This window comes from Hylobates moloch, unplaced genomic scaffold (assembly GCF_009828535.3).
Source record: "Hylobates moloch isolate HMO894 unplaced genomic scaffold, HMol_V3 SCAFFOLD_15, whole genome shotgun sequence".
NCBI lineage: Eukaryota > Metazoa > Chordata > Mammalia > Primates > Hylobatidae > Hylobates > Hylobates moloch.
This window is the reverse complement of record NW_026652290.1, coordinates 88,179,972-88,207,910: the sequence shown is the minus strand read 5'-3', so window position 1 is coordinate 88,207,910 and position 27,939 is coordinate 88,179,972. Positions and strand designations below refer to the sequence as shown.

The 27,939-nt window shown below is 38.9% G+C and overlaps 1 protein-coding gene across 1 annotated transcript in view; it reads right to left on the bottom strand.

The window, feature by feature from the left end:
- Nucleotides 1–27,939, bottom strand: part of STRN (striatin) — a 141,999-nt gene that overhangs the window by 95,239 nt on the left and 18,821 nt on the right. Inside the window, 1 exon segment of the mRNA XM_058429058.1 lies at nt 5,046–5,149. Within this exon segment, the coding sequence (XP_058285041.1) occupies nt 5,046–5,149 (104 nt within the window).

The following is a 27,939-nucleotide window of genomic DNA, read 5'->3' as shown; positions in this document are numbered from 1 at the left end:
TTTACAGGTGAAATGACAAGGTATCTGGAATTGCATTAAAATAGATCAAGGTGAAAAAGACTGACAAAAACATTAACTGTTAAAACTTGGGACTGTATATAAAAGACATTAGTTTCTCTATGAGTATATTTCAAATTTTCCTCAATAAATTTTTTTAAAATTCAATTTAATATTCAAGCCACAAATAAATGCTTTTTAAAAATTTCCTAGATTATACAAATAGTGCCATAACATCAAGAATAATCCCAAATCATTCCATATACTTCAAAAGATACAAAACCAGGCTGGGCGCGGTGGCTCACGCCTGTAATCCCAACACTTTGGGAGGCCGAGGTGGGCAGATCACCTGAGGTTGGGAGTTCGAAACCAGTCTGACCAACATGGAGAAACCCCATCTCTATCAAAAATACAAAATTAGCCGGGTGTGGTGGTGCATGCCTGTAATCCCAGCTACTGGGGAGGCTGAGGCAGGAGAATCGCTTGAACTTGGGAGGTGGAGGTTGCAGTGAGCCAAGATCGTGCCATTGCACTCCAGCCTGGGCAACAAGAGCAAAACTCCGTCTCAAAAAAAAAAAAAAAAGACACAAAAGCAGACTCTTTTCCAGGAGCAATCCCATTTAGTTAAGAAAGAGAAGAAAAAAATCTTCCCTGGATTCAGCCAGTTCCTTATCTCTACTGTCCTTCAGAGTCAAATTTCTTAAAAAAAAATAAGCAACTCTGCCAGGCGCGGTGGCTCACGTCTGTGATCCCAACACTTTGGGAGGCCAAGGCAGGCGGATCACAAGGTCAAGGGATCGAGACCATCCTGGCCAAGATGGTGACACCCCATCTCTACTAAAAATACAAAAATTAGCCCAGTGTGGTGGCACATGCCTGTAGTCCCAGCTACTCAGGAGACTGAGGCAGGAGATATGGCTTGAACCCAGGAGGCGGAGGTTGCAGTGAGCCAAGATCACGCCACTGCACTCCAGCCTGGTGACAGAGCAAGACTCTGTCTCCAAGAAAAAAAATAATAATAATAAGCAACTCCATCTCTCCCCACTTTATCCTTCTCAGCCCTCGATCTTCTGTGATCTTGCTCATGTTCCTGCAGCCTTACTGAGGTTGCTTTAGTAAGGGTACCAATAAGCTTCCAACTGGTAACTCCAAATGACTATTTTCAGTGTACAACTTATTGGAGTCTACTTAGTATCTTCAGTTATTGAACTCCCTCCTTTAACTTACTTCCAAAATACTACTCTCTCCTCCTTCCTTCTCTATTTCTTTGTTAGCTCTTCTTCCTCTGCCTTCTCTTCAAATATTTATACTTCCTGTCACTCCTTCTAGTTCTCTTCTGTTTCCACAATACTTGTTCTATCAACTACTCCTTTCACTTCACTCACAATAATACCGATGATTCCCAAGCATATATTTCTCATCATGCGTCCCCCTCACATATCTGCTCTTTAATTCTTCTTTGTAATTCATTTGATACCTTCTAAAAGTCTCTCATAATTCGGATAGTCCTTCAAGCCAGGAACCTGGGAGTCGTTCTCAAATTATCTTTCTCACTCACCCACTGTCCCATCTCCAAATTTTTATATAAGCTTCAGATTTCATGGACTCTACTTAAAATTTTTTATAGTTGATGTGTCTATTTCAGCAGCTACTGTGTTATCATTTCTCATCTTAGACTATTACAATCTTTCTGCCTGTATTTACAGATGTTTCCAGTCCACCCCCACATTGAGGTCAGATCTTTCTAAAATGTATTTCATACTCTATCTTGCTTAAAACTTTCAAGTGCTTAACAACTAAATGCAGTATATATTTCCAGATTGGATCCTCGACCAGGAAAAAAAAATGCTATAAAGATCATTTTTAGAACATCTGAATATAGACTGTATCAGATAATAGAATATCAATGTTACATTTCTTTAATTTGGTAATGTACTATAATCATATAAGGAAATGTCCTTGCTCTTAGGAAATATACACAGCGGTAGTCAGGGACAAACTAGCAAATGATTTAGGGGAAAAAAATGGTACCTATAGAGAGAGCAAACACAATAAAGCAAATACAGCAAAACGTTTTCAATTGGTGAATCTGGGTACAGGGTATACAAGATTCTATTAGTTTGAGATCATTTTAGATAAAATTTTTTTGGCTGGGCATGGTGACTCACACCTATACTCACGGCACTTTGAGAGGCTACAGCAGGAGGACTGCTTGAGCCCAGGAGTTCCAGACCAGCCCTGGCAACAGGGCGAGAGACCCTGTCTCTCTAAAAAATTAAAAATTTATCTGCGTGGACTGGAGTATATCTGTATTCCCAGCCACTCGGGAGGCTGAAGTGGGAGGATCACTTGTGCCCAGAAGGTTGACACCGCAGTGAACCATGACTGTGCCACTGCGCTACAGCCTGGGCAACAAAGCAAGACCCTGCTTCAAAAAAAAAAAAAATTAAACCTCCCACATTCCCTGTTACATGTAAGATAAAAGTTTGAACTCCTTGGTTAGGCTCTCTGTGATCTGACTCTTGCCCCCTCTACCATTATCGGTCATCAACTGAGAGGAGGATCACAACCAACATCCTACTCTCCACACACAAAGATTACAAATTTCTGAACACACCAAAACTGCTTTGTTCCATGTCAAACATGTTCTCTCTACTTCCTGCACCTTGTCTGTCTGACAACCACCTTCTTATTTGATGCTATTCAAGCCTCACCTCCTCTTACTCTGCACTCCCTTCTACTTTCATCTTCCAGATGAAAATAACCACTCCAGGCCACGCGCGGTGGCTCATGCCACCCAGCATTTTGGGAGGCTGAGGCAGGCAGATCACGAAGTCAAGAGATCGAGACCACCCCAGTCAACACGGTGAAACCCCGTCTCTACCGAAAACACAAAAATTAGCTGGGCATGGTGGCGAGCGCATGTAATCCCAGCTACTCAGGAGGCTGAGGCAGGAGAATTGCTTGAACCCAGAAGGTGGAGGTTGCAGTGAGCCAAGATCGTGCCACTGCACTCCAGCCTGGCAACAGAGCAAAACTCCGTCTCAAAAAAAAAATAAAAATCTCAAATACTCGGCCAGGTACATTGGCTCACGCCTGTAATCACAGCACTTTGGGAGGCTGAGGCGGTGGATTATCTGAGGTCAGCAGTTCGAGACCAGTCTGACCAATATGGTGAAACCCTGTCTCTACTAAAAATGCAAAAAAATTAGCCGGGCATGGTGGCATGCGCCTGTAGTCCCAGCAACTCGGGAGGCTAAGACAGGAGAATTGCTTGAGCCCAGGAGGCAGAGGTTGCAGTGAGCCGAGATCACACCACTGCACTCCAGCCTAGGCAACAAAGCAGGACGACTCCACCTCAAAAAAAGAAAAAAAAAAAAAAATACAATCTCACTACTCCCAAATTATGTACTTTTAAAAATGTTTTTTCTTTCCATGTCCCTAATACAGCTTTTCATCAACTTACCCAAAGTATGAAAAGAAACATGTATTTTTCACTAAGAGGTCAACCTATTTTCAATCCCTTATGCCATTTAAAGATTCTACATGATGATGAACATAAGTTCTAATAAAATTTTATCTGTTTCTCATTATTCATAAATATCATCTATTTATCTAATTGCATCTAAATGCTATTTTATTGCAAATATCCCATTCACCAACTTCAAAAAGAGAAAAACAAAACAAGCATCATTAAAAACAAAGCAAGAAAGTAGCAAAATAGATAATTCCAATATCACCTATAAGTACTCAGTTATCTAAAAAAAATGAATTCAGATTGTCGACAAAAAAATCCAAGGCCCATTCATTAAAGCAAATAAATAACTCATATAACTTCCAAAAATCTCACTCATGACCTATTTTCCTTTACTTGTGACCCAAATTTAGTTACTAGAGTATCTTAGACAGCAGCAAAATAGAAAGGTAAGATAAGCTTCTGGAGAGATTGTAACGACAGACAGCAAAGGAACAAAATACACAAAAAAAGTCTATAGGCTGGGCGCAGTGGCTCACGCCTGTAATCCCAGCACTTTGGGAGGCCGAGATGGGGGAATCACGAGGTCAGGAGATCGAGACCATCCTGGCTAACACGGTGAAACCCCATCTCTACTAAAAATACAAAAAATTAGCCAGACGTGGTGGCAGGCACCTGTAGTCCCAGCTACTCGGGAGGCTGAGACAGGAGAATGGCGTGAACCCGGGAGGCGAATGGCGTGAACCCGGGAGGTGGAGCTTGCAGTGAGCCGAGATCCCCCCACCGCACTCAAGCAGGGGCACCATTGCGAGATTCTGTTTCAAAAAAAAAAAAAAAAAGTCTATATAGAATCTTAACATAGTCTGCTGGAACAATTTTTTTCTAAAGAAAATACATTAAATTGAATAATATTAAATGACAGGAAAAGGAGTAAACATTATAGAAATTTCCTTTAAAAATTAAAAACTATTTCAACTTTAAAATGAATGGGTATTAACAGTTCAGGGAGCACATCTGCTTCTTCAAAACAGGCAGAATAGGAAAAAAATGTTGCTAATTTTTAAGAAATCATATAAATCAGTTTTTTGATCATTATTAAACTATTCATAATAAAATTAACATATTACAACCATTCATACAAATGTTTACTACAGATACACCTGAACTCAAGCAGTATTAACATTTAAATTTATTTTAGTAATGATGAAAAAATTATTCCAACATTTAAGAGACCACCATTTTGGCCAGGCCCAGTGGCTCACACCTGTAATCCCAGCACTTTAGGAGGCCAAGGTGGGCAGATCACCTGAGGTCAGGAGTTCGAGACCAGCCTGACCAACATGGAGAAACCCCCGTCTCTACTAAAAATACAAAATTAGCTGGGTCTGGTGGCGCATGCCTATAATCCCAGCTACGGGGGAGGCTGAGGCAGGAGAATTGCTTGAAACCGGGAGGCGGAGGTTGCGGTGAGCCAAGATCACACCATTGCACCCCAGCCTGGGCAACAAGAACGAAACTCCGTCTCAAAACAAACAAACAAAAAAGAGCACCACTTTTTATTGTACTGAATTACCTTTCCTGTTTAAGAGCATACTCCAACATTTTGATCCTCCTCACAAGATCCTTCTTCAAATTTTCTTGGCCCTTCCTTTCTCCCTGTAGGAAGGCAATCTGGGCCTGAGTAGGGGAAAGACAGACAAAATTCAGTTTAGACCAAAAAAAAAAAAAAAAAGTTTTTTTAACTCAGTAAAGAACCTTTGGAAGTTAGAACAATTAGATGCAAAAATATTTCCTTTACATATTTCTCACAAAATGTGTACAAATATAAAAATGCAGTGACTGCAAAGGGGAAAAAGGATTTAAGTTAAAAAGGGCGGGGGAGACATCTAAATGCGTTTTACTTCAGGGTAGGGATTTTACAACACATAGTCCACATCATTTAAGAGTCTACAATATAAAACAACTAATATTGCCGGGTGCAGTGGCTCACACCTGTAATCCCAGCACTTTGGGAGGCTGAGGCGGGTGGATCACTTGAGGTCAAGAGTTCAAGACCAGCCTGGCCAACATGGTGAAACCCTGTCTCTATTAAAAATACAAACATTAGCCGGGCCCGGTGGCACCTGTAATCCCAGCTACTCGGGAGGCTGAGGCAGGAGAATTGCTTGAACCCAGGAGGCAGGGGTTGCAAGTGAGCCGAGATCACGCCACTGCACTCCATCCTGGGTAACAGAGTGAGACTACATATCAAAAAATAAAATAAAACAACTAATATTAATGCAAACAAATGCAAGGTGTACAGTACAGTTTGCTAAGGTGTTTGTCTTTTTGCCATCAACAGGATCTTTTTATAAAGCAGGAAGGGTTAAAGTAAAATCTGTTCTTATAATCCCCTTGCACAAGCTTCATCATATATTTAAATTTTATGACAGATTCCTTAAGTGACTTTATTTTGGACCTCCCCTACAAACAATAAATTACTCCCTTTTCTCAATCCCCACCATTTTTCTAACCCACTTTGACATGTAATCCATAGAAAAAAGAAAGTGAAAGTTGGGAAAAGGAAAATTAGAGACAATGGCCTTCTGCCCATTCCTGCCAGCCACCCCAAGGAATTACTAAAACCCTACATTTGAACATGAAACAAACTGTAAACAACTTTTAAAGTCAGTAAAACAGAGGGGCTAGGAAAGAGTAGCTCTCCAGAATATTAAAAGAACATTTACAATTGAAATACTATCTTTCACATAAGAAGTTGAAACTATGTCACAAACACTAACTTGTTAAAGTGACTCATAATACCTCTTAAAAGTCACAAGGGCCTCAAAACTAGCTATAAATTTCACTATTCTCACATGTACCACCACCCCCGTCTATTATACTGACCCACTAAGACAGGTAACAATGTTATTTATGTATTTACAGTGCTTTCCATTAAGTGAGCAAGAACTTTACATTTAAGGATGACCTTGCCACATCCCTAAGGAATTGTGAGGATTGTGCAACTCAGGTTTAGCAAGTCAGCCATTAAACTTAATTCTCATTCAAACTTAGTTTGAATGAGCTTTGTTTCTATTCGGTACCACAAGAAACATAAAATCCAACTTATCTAGTCTCTTATAACTTTCAAAATGTAGGTAGTGTTAAGCTTTTGTTTTCATTTCAATGTGCTCTTAAATTTTACATTACAATTAAAGGAAGGATTACATTTATCTTACTGAAATAAAAGTGGTCTGAAAACAATTCAATTGTTTTCAGAGGAAAAGGCATCAAATATCCACAAGACTCTTTTGAAATTATATATTCTGCAGTGGGATAATTATGTTACCTAACCAGAATAGTAATGACACATGCATTTAAAGCTGATAAAAATGAAAGTCTTGTCAAAAGGAAGTGACAGCCCAACTTGTCAGGCCAAACATGCTTTGGCATAGAACTTTATATGCTCTTTAAAATGACTTTAATAAAAATAATAAGCTAATCAATGCAATCAAACTTTGAAGGTAATAACAATATCAATTATCAATTTTGTCCTCTCGATACTCCTTGGCTAGTTTTGCACTTCTGCTAACATCATCGGTCCTGGATGATTCTGAAACTTCAGCCTACAATACCGTAAAGTCTTCACTGTATATGTTGAACTTCAAGCATAAGAGAAATTACAATTAAAAGTATAATCAGAGGCTGGGCACAGTGGCTCAGCCCTGTAATTACAGCACTTTGGGAGGCCGAGGCGGGAGGATAACTTGAGCTCAGGAGTTTGAGCCTAGCCTGTGCAACATAGCCAGACCACGTCCCTACAAATAATTTTAAAAATCAGCCAGGCATGGTGGCATGTGTCTGTGGTCCCAGCTACTTGGGAGGCTGAGGCAGGAGAATCACCTCAGGCCAGGAGGCCAAGGCTGCAGTGAGCAGTGATCACACCACCACACTCTAACATGGGTGACAGAGTGAGACCCTGTCTCAAAAAAAAAAAGGGGGGAGGGTGGTGGTGGTGGGGGGCGGTAGTAATCAGGGCCAGGCATGGTAGCTAATGCCTGTAATCCCAGAACTTTGGGAGACTGAGATGAGAGAATTGCTTGAGGCTGGAGTTTGAGACCATCGTGGCCAACATACCAAGACATCTCATAAAAAAATTAAAAATATAAAAAATAAAGTACAATCAGATTTTTCCTTTTCCATCAGATGGATAAAGTTCAGTAATTTAATAATATAGTAGAAAACAGACATTTATATGTTAGCTGTGGTGATATAAACCAGTTTCACTTTATAGAGGACAACTGGTAATATCTGTCAAGTTTGTAAATGCATATACCCTTTAACTCAGCAATTTTAGAATGTTATCCTTCAAATATATATTTGCACATACGTGAAATTATATAATACATGACTGATAAAACACAGACAAGAATATGTATACAACCCAAATGACCACCTAAAGGAGACTGGTTAAATAAATGAGTATAATTGAAAGAAAATTAGGACCTGAACTAAGACCTTTGAGAAAAGAGTAAAAGACTATGAGAATAATATCAATCTTTTACCTTTTTTTCTCTATGAAACTTAGACGTTAGAAACAAAAAGTCTTAAAACACATTCCTACATAAAAAAGAATTCCTTCTGTAAAACGACCTCAGTCGAAAACATAATAATTGGTATAAATTCTTACTCTTTTAAAATAAAGATTAAATTCCAGCTAAAAATTCTCCAGATATGGCAGTATATTGCTCTTTGAACTGAACTGAGGAAGGGCGAGGGTGAGAGACATAAAAGACGAAAACAGCGAAAGGAAGAAAAAAAGGGAAGGAAAAAAGGTAAAAAGAAAAAGAGGAAAATAGGTCGGACACAGTGGCTCACACCTGTAATCCAGAAGTTTGGGAGGCCAAGGCGGGGGGGGATCACTTGAGGTCAGGAGTTCGAGACCAGCCTGGCCAACGTGGTGAAACCCTATCTCCACTAAACATACAAAAATTAGCCAGGCATGGTGGCAGGCACCTGTATTCCCAGCTACTCGGAAGGCTGAGACAGAAGAACCACTCAAACCCAGGAGGCGGAGGTTGCAGTGTGCAGAGATCGCACCACTGCACTCTAGCCTGGGCGACACGATGAGACTCCATCTCAAAAAAAAAAAAAAAAAAAAAAAAAAAAAAAGGCAGGGCACGATGGCTCACGCCTGTAATCCCAGCACTTTGGGAGGCCGAGGCGGGTGGATCACGAGGTCAGGAATTCAAGACCAGCCTGGCCAAGATGGTGAAACCCCATCTCTACTAAAAATACGAAAAAAAATTAGCCGGGCGTGGTGGCAGGTGCCTGTAATCCCAGCTACTTGGGAGGCTGAGGCAGAGAATTGCTTGAACCCCGCAGGTGGAGGTTGCAGTGAGCCGAGACCATGCCACTGCACTCCAGACCGGGCAACAGAGTGAGACTCCATCTCAAAAAAAAAAAAAAAAAACTGTTACGAATAAAATATGTTTAAAAAATTACAAATCATCATACTGCCATTTATCAGTACAACTAAACCTAATGATAACAGCATATATTTCTGGAGAGAAAACTTTGGAATTATCTTCAAGGAAAATGAATGTTGAATGTCCATGATACTTTATACGTATTTTTCACAGTATAGAAAATTAGATATTCACTTCCTAACCATTATAAACAAAAAAGATAAAAATAATAGAAGGAAGATATCTTACTATTTAAGTCTGCATGACAAAAAGAAAATTTATTTTTATATTATTTTCAATTCTGATTTGTCAAAAGGATATATGTAAATAGGAATATAAATCTTCTATATTTAAACAGGTTTATCTGCATACATAATATCTAATAAACAATTAAAATGTACCACTTAATTTATTAAAGCCCCCCCACCTTTTTTTTTTCTTTTGAGATGGAGTCTCGCTCTGTCGCCCAGGCTGGAGTGCAGTGGTGCAATTTCGGCTCACTGCAACTTCAGCCTCCTGGGGTTGAAGTAATTCTCCTACCTCAGCCTCCTGAGTAGCTGGGATTACAGGTGCACACCACCACACCCAGCTAATTTTTGTATTTTTAGTAGAGACAGGGTTTTACCATGTTGGTCAGGCTGTTCTCAAACTGCTGACCTCGTGATCCACCCACCTTGGCCTCCCTAAGCGCTGGGATTACAGGTGCGGGCCACCCCGCCCAGCCTTATTGAAGCCATTTTAAACTACACTGTATTCTAAAATTTAAAAGGGCTAGGATTCAAAATTGAAATCACTGAGAAGTATATTCAAAATGAAAAATACACAAAATTCTTGGGTTGGACACTTTTCAGTAGCTTTTCAGTTACTTGCTATGGAATATAAAGAGCATTCACTTTTACAAAAAATCTAAAATAAAATATCATAAAGCTTGATTAATTTAAGGTTCTCATCTTTTGATTTGAACACAAACTTCAAAGTAAAAGAGGAAATATATAAGTAAAAGTCAATTATATGGTTACAGTGTACAATGAAGTTTCATTAATCTGCTTTATGTCTTAATGCCTTCTATAAACTATAGCTATTCCCTCTGAAAAGCTTTGGATTATATTATCCTCTTAAATCTAGGCTGCTAGTTTTCTCTGGCACATAATCCCTGCCTCTAGCCCTCTCTCTTAAAGACAGGGTCATTATCAGGCTAGGCGCGGTGGTTCACGCCTGTAATCCCAGCACTTTGGGAGACCGAGGCAGGTGGATCACCTGAGGTCAGGAGTTCGAGACCAGCCTGACCAGTATGATGAAACCCCATCTCTACTAAAAATACAAAAATTAGCCAGGCATGTTGGCGTATGCCTGTAGTCCCAGCTACTCAGGAGGCTGAGGCAGGAGAATTGCTTGAACCTGGGAGGTGGAAGTTGCAGTGAGCCAAGATCATGACACTGCACTCCAGACTGGGCAACAGAGCAAGACTCCATCTCAAAAAAAAAAAAGTGTCATTATCATTTGGTGACATCAAACTTTACCATCAGAATCACCCAGATGACTTGTTAAAACACAATTTTTTAGGTTCTACCCTCAGAGTTGCTCATTCAGTAGATCTGGAGTGGGGCCCAAGAATTTTCATTTCTAGTAAGTACCAAGGTGATAATGCTGCTGATCTGGGACCACCCTTGGAGAACCACTGGCTTAAACCATTTGTAACACAGAAGGGCAAAAACAAAAAACAAAGCAAAACAAAACAAAACAAAACAAAAAGCAGAAAATAGTCTGTTAAGAAACAAGGAAAAGAACAGTGCCAGAGGCCGGGCGCAGTGGCTCATGCCTGTAATCCTAGCACTTTTGGAGGCAGAGACGGGCGAATCACTTGAGGTCAGGAGTTCTTAACCAGCCTGGCCAACATGGTAAAACCCCCATCTCTACTAAAAATATAAAAAAATTAGCCAGGTGTGGTGGCAAGCGCCTGTAATCTCAGCTACTCAGGAGGCTCAGGCAGGAGAACTGCTTGAACCCGAGAGGTAGAGGTTGTGGTGAGTCGAGATCATGCCACTGCACTCTAGCCTGAAAGACAGAGCAAAACTGCCTCAAAAAAAAAAAAGCAGTAGCAGCAAAGAATAGTCCCAGAACCCTACCTTTTTTTTTTTTCCCTCAAGTGTTGGGATTACAGGTGTGAGCTCCCGTCCAGCCCCAGAACCCTACCCTTTTTACTCCACAGAAGTATGCAGTCTTATACAGGCCTTCAAGCTGACAGACGAGTATATACTAGCTTTTTGATTCTCTTCCAAATTCCTTATTTATGACTATACTTTTGGAAGTCTCCTGATAAAATAAAATCTACCAATATATTTCAGTTCAATCACATGTTTGGGAAATACCTACTTCCCATCAGTTCTAAACTGCTGTAAAGGAGAATACAGGTGAAACAAATAAAACCAAGTTTCTACCCACAATGTACTTCCAATCTAGTTAGGGTACAAGACCAGCACACATATGTTCACAAAAACAGCTAAGAAAAGATAGTGCAGTACTAATAAATGAGGATTCAAGTGATAAAATCAAATATTTGTATTTGTTCATTTAACAATATTAACTAAACACCTACTTTGTGCCTGGCACAGTTATTGGCACTGGGACTAAAGTAGTGACAAAACAAAACAGAGCTAACAATCCAGTGAATGAAACATACGTTGCCTAAGACGTATGTGTACCAGTAGCATATGTTATATTTACTTAGAACCAGAAACACAGTCGCAGGCAAAAGCAGTGAATATAAAAATAAACACAAAAAGCAACTGGATGCCTATTTAATTCTGGAGTCAAGTAGAGAACTGATGTTCAACTTAAAAATTGCTTGCTTGCTTATTCATTTATTTGTTTATTTATTTGAGACAGGGTCTTGCTCTGTTGCCCAGGCTGGAGTGCAATCATAGCTCACCGCAGCCTCAAAATCCTGAACTCAAGCAATTCTCTCGCCTCAGCCTCCCAAGTTGCTGGGACTATAGGCACACATCACCACATGCAGCTAATTTTAATCTTTTTGGTAGAGACAGGGTCTCGCTATGTTGCCAGGCTGGTCTCGAACTCCTAGCCTCAAGCAATCCTCTCACCTTGGCCTCCCAAAGTGCTGGAACTACATGCATAAGCCACCACACCAAGCATAAAAACTGTATTCTAATCTGGTATTTATTCTACAGCTAGTTTTACTTTTTTTTTTTTAAGACAGTCTCGCTCTGTTGCCCAGGCTGGAGTACAGTGGCATGATCTCGGCTCACTGCAACCTCCCCCTCCCGGATTCAAGCAATTCTCCTATGTCAGCCTCCAGAGTAGCTGGGATTACAAGCACCCGCCACTGTGTTTGGCTAATTTTTGTATTTTTAGTAGAGACAGGGTTTCACCATGTTGGTCAGGCTGGTCTCAAACTCCTGACCTCGGGTGATCTGCCTGCCTCGGCCTCCCAAAGTGCTGGGATTACAGGCATGAGCCACCGCACCCGGCCTAGTTTTACATTTTAACAAACTAGTGAGTCTCCTGAAATTTTCCTAATAAATAAAATTACTGTACCATTTTATTATTATTACATTTCAAAAAAAGATAAGATGTGAACTTATGGATTATATTGAAAATAAAGATAAATTTCATTTTGTTTTGTTAGAGATGAGGGTCTCTCTTTGCTGCCAGGTTAGGAGTGCAGTGGCATGATCATAGTTCACTACAGCCTTGAACTCCCAGGCTCAAGTGATCCTTCTAGATAACATTTTACCTCTGAAATGCTATAGGAGATACTGGTATATTCTTTCAAAAGCAATCTCTCCATCCCTAAATGTAAGATTACAAACATAGATTTTCGTATACAGAAAACCCTCAACTGCCCAAATTCTCACTTAAAGCACTAAATTAATTACACCCACATTATCACCTTATGGCAGCTTATAAATAAATGTACATCAGTAGGTTTCTTGAGATCCCAAAGGCTCCCTCAGAATTCGAATCAGTCAGTTAAATTCCCTCAGCACATCTTCCTATCTTTCAACTCTTTATAAATGTTCCTTATGTTTGCTCAAAGGGCTAGAAATTCCGTTTTTTTTTTTTAAATTTACACACACACACACATACATATATATATATGCAGTTAGCCCTTCATATCCATGAATTCTACATCTGCAGATTCAACCATCTATCAAAAACATTCAATAAACTATAAATACAAAATTTTAAAAATATAGTATAACAACTATTTTCACAGCATTTACATTAAGTATTATAAATAATCTAGAGATGATTTAAAGTATATGGGAGGGTGTGCATAGTTTGTGTGCTAATACTATACCACCTTATATAAGAAAATTGGAACTTGAGCTTCCAGTTTTTTGTATCGGATGGGGGAGTTCCTGGAACCAATCCCCTACAGACATCGAAGGATAACTGTATATGTACATATACACATATGCAGAAGAAAAGAGATATCAATCAAAGGAGGAATTCTGCAGATTTACGGTATGAGACAGTATGACATTCATAGATTTAACATTCATGGTTACCACTGTTTTGAGAGCTACTCAGAAGATACTTTGTTAAGGCAATGGAGAAGCTAGAGGCCCAATCTAGGGGCTAAATGCATGAGTCTAGCCTGACACCAAGCATTTGTTTTTGGAAGTTTTTTTGAGACGGGGTTGGAGTGCAATGGCACAATCACAGCTCACTGTAGTCTTAACCTCCTGGGCTCAGGCGATTCTCCTGCTTCAGCCTCTTCAGCAGCTGGGCCCACAGGTGTGTGCCGCCATGCCCAGCCAAGCATTTGTATTAAAGTTAAAAGGCAATGACTCTAAAGAGTTTAAGAAAAAAAACTAGGCTGGGCACGGTGGCTCAACCTTGTAATCCCTGCACTTTGGGAGGCTGAGGCGGGCGGATCACGAGGTCAGGAGATTGAGACCATCCTGGCTAACACAGCGAAACCCCGGCTCTACTAAAAATACAAAAAAATTAGCCGGGTATGGTGGCGGGCGCCTGTAGTCCCAGCTACTCGGGAGGCTGAGCCAGAAGAATGGCGTGAACCTGGGAGGCAGAGCTCGCAGTGAGCAGAGATCACGCCGCTGCACTCCAGCCTGGGTGACAGAGGGAGACTCCGTCTCAAAAGAAAAAAGAAAAAAGAAAAAAAACCTAAATTTATTGATGTAAAATGCCCTCTGAAAGAAAGAAAGAAAAATGTAAGGACTAAGAAAATGGCAGCTCTTAACCAGAAAAAGAACAGAAATGTTCTATACCTCCCCCACCAAAAATCACTGAACTAATTCAGCAAATGCTCCAACCTGAGCAAAAAGGATTCAAGTGAAATAAAACCTTCATTAAAGTTGAAAAGGATATTAACTTGTAGAATATGCGTACATGTAAGAAACAGAACATATTACTCTCAATGGAAATATAATTTAGATAAAGAATTCCACAAAAATATGTCTCAATCTTAAAATCTGAGGATTTACAGAGGTCTCAGAAAGTATTACTTGCAAATGATAAGTCTTCTATAATGTACGATTTTGTTTATGGTTAGCTCCAAAAGAGTTTTAAACATGTTTTAAACCAACATGATTATCTGTTGATAGGTGTATAATCTCTAAAGAAGTATTCTTCAATAGGCAACACTTCTCATATTTAAAACATTCAGTCTTTATGTATAAATTATGAATCCATAAATCTTAAGGAACGACATAAAGCCCAAACTCTTGGAACAAGGCTAACGACAATCTGTTCCCATGCCCTCTACCTAGTTTTGTCTTCCACATTCCTACTCACACATCCTATGCTCCAATCAAAGTAGACAATTAGGCTGGGCGTGGTGGCTCACGCCTGTAATCCCAGCACTTTGAGAAGCCTAGACGGATGGATCGCTTGAACTCCGGCCATGGCAACATGGTGAAACCCCGTCTCTACTAAAAATACAAAAATTAGCCAGGTATGGTGGCTCAAAACTGTAGCCCCAGCTACTCGGAAGGCTGAGGCACAAGAATCGCTTGAACGGCCGGGCGCAGTGGCTCACGCCTGTAATCCCAGCACTTTGGGAGGCCAAGGCGGGCGGATCATGAGGTCAGGAGATCGAGACCATCCTGGCTAACACGGTGAAACCCCGTCTCTACTGAAAATACAAAAAATTGGCCGGGCATGGTGGCGGGCACCTATAGTCCCAGCTACTTGGGAGGCTGAGGCAGGAGAATGCCGTGAACCCGGGAGGCGGAGCTTGCAGTGAGCCGAGATCTCGCCACTGCACTCCAGCCTGGGCGACAGAGCGAGACTTTGCCTCAAAAAAAAAAAAAAAAAGAATCGCTTGAACTTGGGAGGCAGAGGTTGCAGTGAACTGAGACTACACCACTGCACTCTAGCCTGGGCAACAGAGGGGAGGATGGTGGGCAAAGGAAGGAACGAAACTCATAATTTTATATTTAAAAAAAATAAGTAGACAATTAGTCTTCAGATACTACCTGAACTTTCCCAGCTCCATGCCTTGGCTTATGCTCTTCTCTCTCCTACCTCTCCAAATGCCCTTTCATTTTCGGATTCTACCAATGTCTTAGTCTGAGCCTACACACACCACAGTAATCCCTTCTCTGAATTCCAAGAGCATTTCTTATTTTCTATTTAAAAACAAAACAAAAAAACCTCTGCATGTACATATTATTTTAACACTTTATGACTTATATTAATGTTCAGCAAAAACGCAAGAAAATAAGGACTTTGGCACACTTAATATGTATCACGTACTCTATCAAACACCTTCTATAATTAATCTCATTTAATTAGGACTATGACATAATTATTGTCTTCTTCTCTTTTAATTTTCAAAATGCTCATAATTTATCTCATCCCAAACCAGATAAGCCCTCTAAAGGCAGAAGGCTTCATTCACGCACTCAACATAAAATAATTAAGTGCCTACTAAGTGCTTCCCACTTGTATTGAGGACACACAAAAAGGGGATTTTTGCATTCTACTAGATTATAAAACTGCCGAGGATAACAGCTAAATAAAAATAGACTCAACTGTTCCATCCCAAAGTGCCTTGTAATACTGTGGTTATTCAATGTTATTTAAAAGATAAAAGTTCAATCACCGTAAATGGAAAAAAAACAGGCAAGAACGTACAAAGTATAAACAATAATTACCATAAACTAGAAAATTTGTTTTTCCTTAACCTTTGAAAATTTTTTAAATTCTCAGTTCTTTTGCCTATACAAAGGTGGCTATGAAATGTGAATTAGAGATCGTATTAATAAAACAAAATAAATCAAAAATGTTGGTATTAACGTGTAAATAATGAATTCATAAATATTATAAATATTACGTACTTAGACAAAAGCAAAGTGACAAAAACAGATAGGAAATATCATGAAAACAATTTCTCTGAAAAAAACTTATGATGCCTAATCCCCTGAATAAAGACATTTAAGCCTTTCTTGCTTCATATTTAGACAAAAATCTTCCTGCTTGCTTACGTTCCTATTTCATCTCTGAAAAGAGTGTAAGCAACCAGTCGTCGAGACACCATTCTTGGACAGTAATAGTGTGCTGTCCTTAGTATATGAAGATGTAATTACTCTAGTAACAATAAAAACCTAAGCTTTTCGGCTGGGCGCGGTGGCTCATGCCTGTAATCCCAGCACTTTGGGAGACCGAGGAGGGCGGATCACGAGGTCAGGAGATCGAGACCATCCTGGCTAACAAGGTGAAACCCCGTCTCTACTAAAAATACAAAAAATTAGCCGGGTGTGGTGGTGGGCGCCTGTAGTCCCAGCTACTAGGGAGGCTGAGCCAGAAAAATGGCGTGAACCTGGGAGGCAGAGCTCGCAGTGAGCAGAGATCACGCCACTGCACTCCAGCCTGGGTGACAGAGGGAGACTCCATCTCAAAAGAAAAAAGAAAAAAAAAAAACTAAGCTTTTGGAATGGATTCTGTTTTGGTTTTATTTTCTTCTACCACTACAATAAATGACACATAATCTTTCACTCTAACGATAAATGGTGCATAATTTTAAGACAATTACGTGGAATTAAGAGAGAAATTCATGCTCATGGAATACAATTTATATTCTGTGGAGTATTAACAATGACTAAGTGAATGCACACGTAATCTGACTTAACTAACACCATCTTATTAATTGATATTACATACATAGATCAAAATTTTGTAATATATTGAACAGGACTTAACAGAAAACTATACATATGTAAGTGATTAATAATCTTTCAATATGATGAAGCCAACAGAAAACTATAAAAACTATATTTGAGAAAGATGGAAAGTGGTAATAGGAGTATATATGTTCTCCAACTTCTAAATTAGAGAAAATCTTATAAGTCAGCAAGTTAACATTTAATTTGAGTATTTTTGATGTTACCAGCCCCAGAAATAGCATTCCGAAACAGATTACAGGCTTTCTTCTATTTGTTGATACATCAACTATCACAACTCACCTTTCATTTTGTTGCTAAATTTTCAGAATAAAGTGTGTCTTAAAATTCTCCTTCTAAAATAATCTTTCTATGTTCTTACATATTTAGGTTTTGAATACGGTTCATGATGGCAGAATTGTCCAGGTCAATATAGTAAAATACTCTGACCAAGACAGTAGGACCCAGACTCAAGCTGGGGAAGAGATAAATAAGCTCAGTTAAAAAAAAAAAAAAGAGGGCTGGGAACGGTGGCTCACGCCTGTAATCCCAGCACTTTGGGAGGCCAAGGCGGGCAGATCACCTGAGGTTGGGAGTTCGAGACCAGCCTGACCAACATGGAGAAACTCTCTCTCTACTAAAAAACACAAAATTAGCTCAGCGTGGTGGCGCATGCCTATAATCCCAGCTACTAGGGAGGCTAAGGCAGGAGAATCGCATGAACCCGGGAGGTGGAGGTTGCAGTGAGCCAAGATCATGCCACTGCGCTCCAGCCTGGGCAACAAGAGCAAGACTGTCTCAAAAAAGAAAAAAAAGAAAAAGAAAAAGAGGTCGGGAATAACGGCTCAAGCCTGTAATCTTATCACTTTGGGAGGTCAAAGCAGGAAGATGGCTTCAGCCCAGGAGTTCAAGACTAGCCTGGGCAACACACTGAGAATCCATGTCTACAAAAAACTAAATAACTTAGCGGAGCATGGTGGTGCACACCTGTAGTCCCAGCTACTTGGTTGGGAGGCTGAAGTGGGAGGATCACTTCAGCCAGAGAGGTTGAGGCTACAGTGAGTCATGTTTGTACAACTGCACTTCAACCTGGGCTACAGAGCGAAATCTTGTCTTAAAGAAGAAAGAAAAGAAAAAAAAGAGAAGAAGGAAAGAAGAAAGAAAAGAAACTTGCTGCATAGACATGGCCATATTCATTTGAAAGCAAGTTAATAAATATGTATCCTGAAAAGATAGTTTAGAAAAGAAACTTACAGGCTATGACCAGAGTGATTACAAAACATTCTCTTAACAGTTAGCAGGAGGAAGAAAAAGCGTATTCTTTAAAATGATTTCATTACTAGTAAATAGTTCTATAAAGAAAAGTAGCGGGAAAAAGGCAAAGAAATATGAAACTAAGTCAATGAAAAGCAAATAGGCTATGATCACACATCTAAAGGCCATGAACATGGCAATGAGTATTTTAAAGAATCTAAAAAGTGTACTTTTAATTTTAAAGTATTTTAAGAGATTAATTTTATAAAAGGAAAAATAGTGTTATCATGCAGAAGGAACATATTTAGTATAATCAAAAGTTTAAGAAATTGACCAGGCATGGTGGCTCACACTAGTAATATCAGCATTTTGGGAGGCCGAGGCGGGCGGATCACCTGAGGTCAGGAGTTCAAGATCAGCCTGGCTGACATGGCAAAACACCGCCTCTACTAAAAGCACAAAAATTAGCCAGGTGTGGTGATGCACACCTGTAATCACAGCTACTTGGGAGGCTGAGGCACGAGAATTGCTTGAATCTGGGAGGCAGAGGTTGCAGTGAGCCACGATCATGTCACTGCACTCCAGCCTGGGCAATAGAGCAAGATTCTGTCTCAATTTAAAAAAAAAAAGAGTTTAAGAAATTAAGGAAAGCTGAATGTAAGGAAATCTTTTCAAGGGTAGTACTGGTATAGCTCAAACCTGGTTTGAATTCCAGCTTTGTCACTTACTGGTAAGGTAACACCCTTAAGCCCAACTGGTGTTTGCTATTTGCATGTATTTTCATAAATAAAAGTGGTCTGTAATGTCATAGTGTTGTCAAACTTCAAGGTTATTAAAACTATTAATATCCTGTCTAATGTTTAAGAATAAATATTTGATATCTTTTAACTATTGTCCTATCACTGCCTTTTAAGACTCTTACTGACAATTTTGTGATTTTTCATGTAATCATCCTTTATATCCTACTTAGCAAGTTCTCTATTAGACATATGTCTGCTGAACGAAATTTAATTACAGATATCTTTGAACATTTATTAAATTTAAATTATATTTGTACTTGTAAGAAATATTTAAACAATGCTTTATTTTTCTAAAATAAAAGAAAACCAATAGCACAAACCTTCATTTTCTAAGTGTGTCAAGTTGTTTTTTTTTATTTATTTGTTTGTTTTTTGAGACTGAGTCTCGCTCTATCACCAGGCTGGAGTGCAGTGTGTGAGCTCGGCTCCCTGCAACCTCCAACTTGTTGGTTCAAGTGATTCTCCTGCCTTAGCCTCCCGAGTAGCTGGAATTACAGGCATGTGCCCCTACGCTCAGCTAATTTTTTTTTTTGTATTTTTAGTATAGACGGGGTTTCACCATGTTGGCCAGGATGGTCTCGATCTCCTGACCTCGTGACCCGCCCGCCTCGGCCTCCCAAAGTGCTGGGATTACAGGTGTGAGCCGCCGCGCCCGGCCTGTTTTTTGTTTTAATCAAACTATTGCATGGGATACACTGTACTGACATTATTTTTCCAAAGCCACTCAGGGATCTCCTGTTGCTTTTAGAGACCAATTACCTAATATATCATACACCATACCTTATCTCAGATACATTAATTAGAAGTGATGATAATATCTAGCTTTCCCACTGTGGCTAACAAAGTACTTTCATATACCTACCTTATCTGCATTATATATCTTAATTCTTCACAGCAGTAACAAGAGGTAGGAATCCAAAATAGATTCAAAAAAGGCATTCAACAAAATTCAACATCTATTCTTTCCTTATTATTACTATTTTTTTTTTTGCAGTGACAGGGTCTCAGTATGCTGCCCAGACTGGTCCCAAACTCCTGAGCTCAAGCAATCCTCCCACCTCAGCCTCCCAAAGTGCTAGGATTACAGGCATGAGCCACCATACCCAGCCAGCATCTAGTCTTTTTAAAGTTCATTTTGCCACCTAATAGTGGAAATAGTTTCTGACACAAAATCACTATTCTGTAAGCATTTGCTGAACAGAATAAAAGTAAATAAAACAGGTTTCAAAAAGTGATTCAAAATAGTGTAACAACTAAAAGTATATTAAATCAGAAGTAATATACTAGGGAAAGATCATGATACAGTATTTAGGACAAAAAGGAATGATTCTGAAAAGAACTTGAATCCATTCATATTCTAACCAATATACTGTAATAAAATCTATTCATTCATTTACTGAGTACCTACCATGTACCAAAACTTTGTTTAAGCGTTTAGGTCATATTCCCACCATAGACATAGTCCAATTTTTCATTGAACTTATAATCTACATAAAATACTGATAGTTTAATTTTTTAAAGTACTTTTTACATTCTTGTAGAAATAGTATAACGCTTTCTGATTAATGAAGAAATGAACATTATAATCAGAGTTAAGATATATGTAGTAAACATATTCAAATGAGGCATTTTATATAAGATGTACTTCAAAGGAAAAGTAATAGAAGAAATATAAAAGAAATAATTTTAAAAAGGTTACCTTCTCAAAAGGTGAATATTAGTCAATATTAATAAACAAAATAGCCAGATTCTACTCAGAAACAAATGGCAGGAGGCTGATGAAGAACCATGAGAATATATAGAGCTGAATCATCACACGGAAAACTGCAGAGTCTAATTAGTAATAAAAAATACAAATTATCACAGTTGAAAATATTAATAGTTGGTGAAGCTGAGTAAAAAGTTTCCTGTATTCCTCTTGAAACTTTTCTGTAAATCTGAAAACGTTTTTGTCTTAAAAAAAGTAAATCAGGGGCTGGATGCAGTGGCTCACGCCTGTAATCCCAGCACTTTGGGAGGCCGAGGCGGGTGGATCACGAGGTCAGGAGATCAAGACCATCCTGGCTAACATGGTGAAACCCCATCTCTACTAAAAATAAAATAAAAAAAAATTAGCCAGGCATGGTGGCAGGCGCCTGTAGTCCCAGCTATTCGGGAGGCTGGGGCAGGAGAATGGCGTGAACCCGGGAGGCAGAGCTTGCAGTGAGCCAAGATTGCGCCACTGCACTCCAGCCTGGGCGACTGAGCAAAACTCTGTCTCAAAAAAAAAAAAAAAAAGTAAATTAGGCTGGGCACAATGGCCCACGCCTGTAATCCCAGCACTTTGGGAGGCCGAGGCAGGTAGATTACTGGAGATCAAGAGTTTGAGATCTGCCTGGACAACATGGCAAAACCTCCTATCTACAAAAAATACAAAAATTAGCCGAATATGGTGGCACATGCCTGTAGTCCCAGCTACTTAGAGAGGCTGAGGTGGGAGGATGACTTGAACGCAGGGAGGCTGAGGCTGCAGTGACCAGTTGATCCTGCCACTGCTCTCCAACCTCAGCAACAGAGGTGAGACCCTGTCTCAAAACAAAACAAAACAAAGAAAGTAAATTAAAATGATAAAACCCAATGTTCACAGGCAGATGAATTACAGATATTAGATGAATTACATATAAAGATTTATATATTGTTGGTGGCAATGCAAATTAGTTCAATCTCTTCTGCAAAAGGGGACTATAAAGCTATGTGCAGACTCTATGATCTGGTCATTTTGCCTTGGAAAATACAACCCAAGAACACCAGCAGCCCCTTTCTTCACATCACTCTCCACCCCATAAAAAAGTAATGTTCAAAGCTGTTAAATGACATGCTCTATTTTAGCTTCGATTTTTATCATCTGAATTATTTCCTCTGAATTTGCCTTTCAATGCATTTCTCAACATGAACAGAATCATGGTGCAAAATTTTATAACTTATTTTCTCATGTAAACATTTTTCTTTTTTTTGAGATGGAGTCTAGTTCTTATCACCCAGGCTGGAGTGCGATGGCATGATCTCAGCTCACTGCAACTTCTGCCTCCTGGGTTCAAGTAATTCTCCTGCCTCAGCCTCCCAAGTAATTGGGATTACAGGCGCCTGCCACCCCACCCAGCTAATTTTTTTTTTTTTTTGTATTTTTAGTAGAGACAGGTTTCACCATGTTGGCCAGGCTGGTCTCGAACTCCTGACCTCGGGTGATCCCCCAATCTCAGCCTCCCAAAGTGCTGGAACTACAGGTGCTAGCCACCGCGCCCAGCCCTCTCTATTATTTTTATACTATCATTTTTATTGGTTGTATTACAAGTCTTCAAGTTGATTTACCATAACTTACTTAATCATTGTGGTAGATGTTGTGGGCCGGCTATTCGAAATACATATTCCCAAGCCCCTTCTAACTTGTAGCTTCCCACTACAGAATCTGGAACACCAAGGGCCTGCTTTCGTAGATTCTACTGTGGCCAAACACAGCTATGTGACCAATGAGTGACACATGTATGTCTGCTGGGAATGGGGAAAAGGCACTTCTGGGAAAGCTTATCACTCACTGATAAAGGAGACTTACTCCAAAAATAACCCAAACAGACCTTTTTGTTGCTTTTCACTGTGGTCTTAATGTCTGTAGCTATAGCAATCTTATAATCATAACGTATCAAAAAGGACAATGGCAATGAAGGATGGCAGATGAGAAAGAAAAAACCTAGTTTCTTTATGTCATTGCTAAGCCACTGCACCAGTCCTTGACTATCCATATTTTTCTCACGTAAAAATGAGAAAAATATCACCTCTACTTGTTAAGTCACTGTTTACCAGCAGCCAAAAGCATTCCTGATATTCATTCCACTATAATTGGATATTTAGTTTGTTTGTAATTTTTCCCTATTACAAAATCATTTGCCAACGGTGCTCTTGATGCATATAGAATTTTAATGCTTTTTAAAAAGATTTCCCAGGGATAGACTACCATAAGTGGGATCGACAGGTCAAATATAACTATTTCATATCTCTTAATAGATACTGACCAATTAACAATACCATGAACAAGGTATGAAGGTAAAGTTCTAACATATCTATCTCTCCCAGTACTGGGTGTTAGCATCAAATTTTTTTTTTTTTTTTGAGATGGAGTCTTGCTCTGCTGCCCAGGCTGGAGTGCAGTGGTGTGATCTCAGCTCACTGCAACCTCCTTCTCCTGGATTCAAGCAATTCTCACGACTCAGCCTTCTGAGTAGCTGGGATTACAGGCATGCGCCACCACACCCGGCTGATTTTTGAATTTTTGGTAAAGACAGAGTTTTCACCATGTTGGCCAGGGTGGTGTCGAACTGCTGACCTCAAGTGATTTGCCCGCCTTGGCCTCCCAAAGTGCTGGGATTACAGGTGTGAGCCACCATGCCCTGCCATTTATTTTTTTAATTAATAGAAATATATATTGCTTTAATGTATGCTTCTTTGATGATTATTATTAATAATACTATTCTGCCATATATTACTGCCCTACCAAAAAACCACCCAAATGCTCAAAAAGAGAGTTCAGTAAACTATATTTTGACTGATTTTTTAAATTCTTGTTAGTAAAAATGTAACACAGAAGGAAAAAAAAACAAACAAATTTTACATAAACATATAAAGCAAAAAACTGAGATCCACCTCTCTATCCTCATCCCACTCCCCAGAGGTAATCAGTGTGAACAACTGCTGAATTCCCTTCTCAACTTTCTTGTACGAAGAGACAGAAAGATAAACAAAAACATCTATTTTGGTTATACAATTATTAAAAATAAGCACAGGGACTACAACTATACATATATAAAAATATATAAGATTAATACAACTTTTACGAAGCTCTTATTATGTTATATTGTTCTAAGCATTATATTTAATTAACTCAGTTCATTGTCACACAAAAACAGAAGACATAAAACAGTTAAAATAGGCCAGGCACAGTGGCTCACATCTGTAATCCCAGCACTTTGGGAGGCCGAGGCGGGTGGATCACGAGGTCAGGAGATCAAGACCATCCTGGCTAACATGGTGAAACCCCGTCTCTACTAAAAATACAAAAAATTACCCGGGCGTGGTGGCACACGCTTGTAGTTCCAGCTACTGGGGAGGCTGAGGCAGGAGAATCACTTGAACCTGGGAGGCAGAGGTTGTAGTGAGCCGAGATCATGCCACTGCACTCCAGCATGGGCGACAGAATGAGACTCTGTCTCAAAAAAAACCAAAACAGTTAAACTAAAACAAACTTGGCCGAGCACAGTGGCTCACACCTGTAATCCTAGCACTTTGGGAGGCAGAGATGGGTGGATCACCTGAGGTCAGGAGTTCAAGACCAGCCTGGCCAATATGGTGAAACCCAGTCTCCACTAAAAATACAAAAAAAAATCAGCTGGGCGTGGTGGTGGGCGCCTGTAATCCCAGCTACTTGGGAGGCTGGGGCAGGAGAATTGCTTGAACTCAGGAAGCAGAGGTTTCAGTGAGCCAAGATCACGCCATTGCACTCCAACCTGGGCAACAAGAACGAAACGCTATTTCAAAAAAAAAAAAAAAAAAAACAACTCATACTTAAAACATATATATACACACTAACAGACAGTTGAAAATATAGATGCTAGAGTTAAATTTTTATTAAGTTGTTTTTGTCTTAATATACAAAAGCAATGCAGACCTAATGAAAAAACGTTATAAAGAAGGAAAGATTGATATCTAAGTTCATACACTGTTGATTTTACCATCAAGGTGGGCACTCCTCATAGGTAGGAGGAAATACATGGCTGCAGTTCCAAGAATTTTCAGGATATTTGGTAATCTCATATAAACAACTGAAGTTTTTGTGCACACAAACAAAATAATGTGTAAGAGAATAAGATAGAGAAAATATATCCTTTAAAAATTAAATCCATTACATAAGCCAATGTCTGTTATTTTAAGTAATGTTCCTAGTAGAAACACAAATCTCAATGACTTCATTTAACTTATAAGTATAGATTTATCTTTAATAAAATTATCATTGTTTTCTGTTAAAACTGTTAACACTAACCTGAAAAATTGCCAAAAATAAATTATAGAACAAAAAAAGAAAACTGTTCCTACTTGTAAATATACATAGCAGAGGATTTCAATAAATGGACGGAAAGACATTCCATGCTTCTTAGATGGAATACAAAGGATAGAAGCAAGCAGTTCAGAGAGGAGGAAACCCAAAAGGCTAACACACTATGGAAGAGATGCTTAAATTCAGTCGTAATCAGAGAAATGCAAATTAATGTAAGTAGGAGATATAACTTTAAATTTATCAGACTAGCAAGAAGTAGAATGCTAGATAAATGCCAAGTGTTAGCAGCAATATGGGATCACATACTGCAAATGGGAACGTAGACCAGAGCAGTCATTCTGGAAAGCAATGTGCAGTACTTAGTCAAATCAAGTGTATATATAGCCAACAAACCAGCAATTCCAATATTTAGTAATATGTCAAAGAAATGATCAAACAGTTCAAAGTAATGGGTTTAATATATAAAAAACATCACAGCTGGATCTTTTATGAGAGAAAAATGGCACAATTTGATTTTTATAAATAAAAAACGTGTAGGAAAAACAACAATATTTTATAGTTTTTTTAAAAAAAGGGAAATAAACATGAGAGGAATGGAGATAAAAATGGATAAGTAAATTAAACAACAGAGGGACCATGTGCAGACCAAGCGATGTCTAACTAGGAGAACTTAATTCTCTGTACCTGAGTTCAAAATAACATTATCAAAAATACATAATGACTTTATATTTAAGAATGCAGAGGCCGGGCATGGTGGCTCACGCCTGTAATCCCAGCACTTTGGGAGGCTGCGGCAGGCGGATCATGAGGTCAGGAGTTTGAGACCAGCCTGGCTAACATAGTGAAACTCCGTCTCAACTAAAAATACAAAAAATTAGCTGGGTGTGGTGGCATGCGCCTGTAATCCCAGCTACTCAGGAGGCTGAGGCAAGAGAATCACTTGAACCGAGAGGCAGGGTTGCAGTGAGCCGAGATAGCACCACTGCACTCCAGCCCAGGCGACAGTGCAAGACTCGGTCTCAAAAAAAAAAAAAGAATGCAGAAGTAAAAATCCTAAATAAAATATTAACAAAGCAACTACAGCAGTATATCAAAAGAGAAATACTGCAGGACCAACTTTATTTCATTAGTTAGTTAAATGAGAAAAAACAACATACTATCTTAGATGCAAAAAATCAGTTCACAAAATTCAACATCTATTAGTTTTAACATCTCTTAGAAAACTAGAAACATTTTTAACATGCCACATAGTAATTCTTAGAAAACAATGATAAATACTACACTTAACAGTTATACAGTTTTCATGTAACTTTAAAATAAACTTTTTTTTTTTTTTAAGGAAAAACCCTGTAGCACGACCGTCATGATACAAAGCTTTAGAGTGAACAGCCAAATACTAGAAAAAGAGAGGTATAAATACTGGAAAATACTAGAAAAAGAGAGGCATAAATACCGGAAATATTTCCTGTTGATTTTTTTCTACCTAAAACATCCAAATATGAGAAAGAAAAAAAAAGAGATAAAGAATAAAGTATTTCTGCAAGGTGACCAAATGACTTTGCATACAGCAGCAGAGCTTTCCCATGTGTTGGAAATAACCAGTTAGAGATAAAATGGAAAAAAGATCCCACTCAAACTAGTAATAAAACCTGTAAATTATTTACTTTATTCCCAGGTATATACTTAAGTATAGGATGTCTCTACTTAAGGAATTAAGAAAAATCTTGTTTGAGAAGACTTGAAATGTAAACATCCCAATTATTACCAAGGTAAACACAAGCTCAGTAAAAATCCCACGTGTGTGTGTGTGTGTGTGTGTGTGTGTATACACAAAATGTGATATACACTAAATTGTTAATAGAATTTATCTCTAGTAGGTTTGTAAAAAGGAATGGAGAGAGGCTGGGGTACCTTCTACTTTATATGTTTCTGTATATCCTGTGTTTTTGCATATACATGTATTCTTATTTTAAATAAATCATTTATTCTAATGTAAAATTTAGAGTTTCTAAAAACCTAAATTTAACTCAATTCCAAATAAGAACTAAAACTGTTTCTTTTTGTAAAAAAGTTGATAGTTTCTAATCAATGATTCATGTTCCAAATCTTTCCCTAATTCACATTATACCAAACTTACAAAAACTTTTTTTTTTTTTTTTTGAGATGGATTCTAGCTCTGTCACCTAGGCTGGAGTGCAGTGGTATGATTTCGGCTCACTGCAACCTCCACCTCCCAAGTTCAAGTGATTCTCCTGCCTCAGCCTCCCGAGTGGCTGGGACTACAGGCACGTGCCACCACGCCCGGCTAATTTTTTTGTATTTTTAGTAGAGACAGGGTTTCACCATGTTAGCCAGGATGGTCTCCATCTCCTGAATTCATGATCCGCCTGCCTCCGCCTCCCAAAGTGCTGGGATTAACAGGCATGAGCCACCACGCCCGGCCACAAAAACATTTTTTTAAAAGTCAATATAAATAAATTCCTTAACTAGGAAGGACAAGTTTTAGTAAAACAAACTTTTGCTAATAACTACCTGAATTTCAACTATCACAATATTCACTTCCTGCTAAAAATATACAAAATTAAATCGAATGTCAAAGTTTTTATTCAAACAGTCTGAAAACAAATGACATCACAAAGTAAATACTATAAAATGCTAGATATATGTAAAAATATTCAAGATAAATTAATTCATTTAACCACTAAGTATATTAAATCTTAAGAACCTACAAATT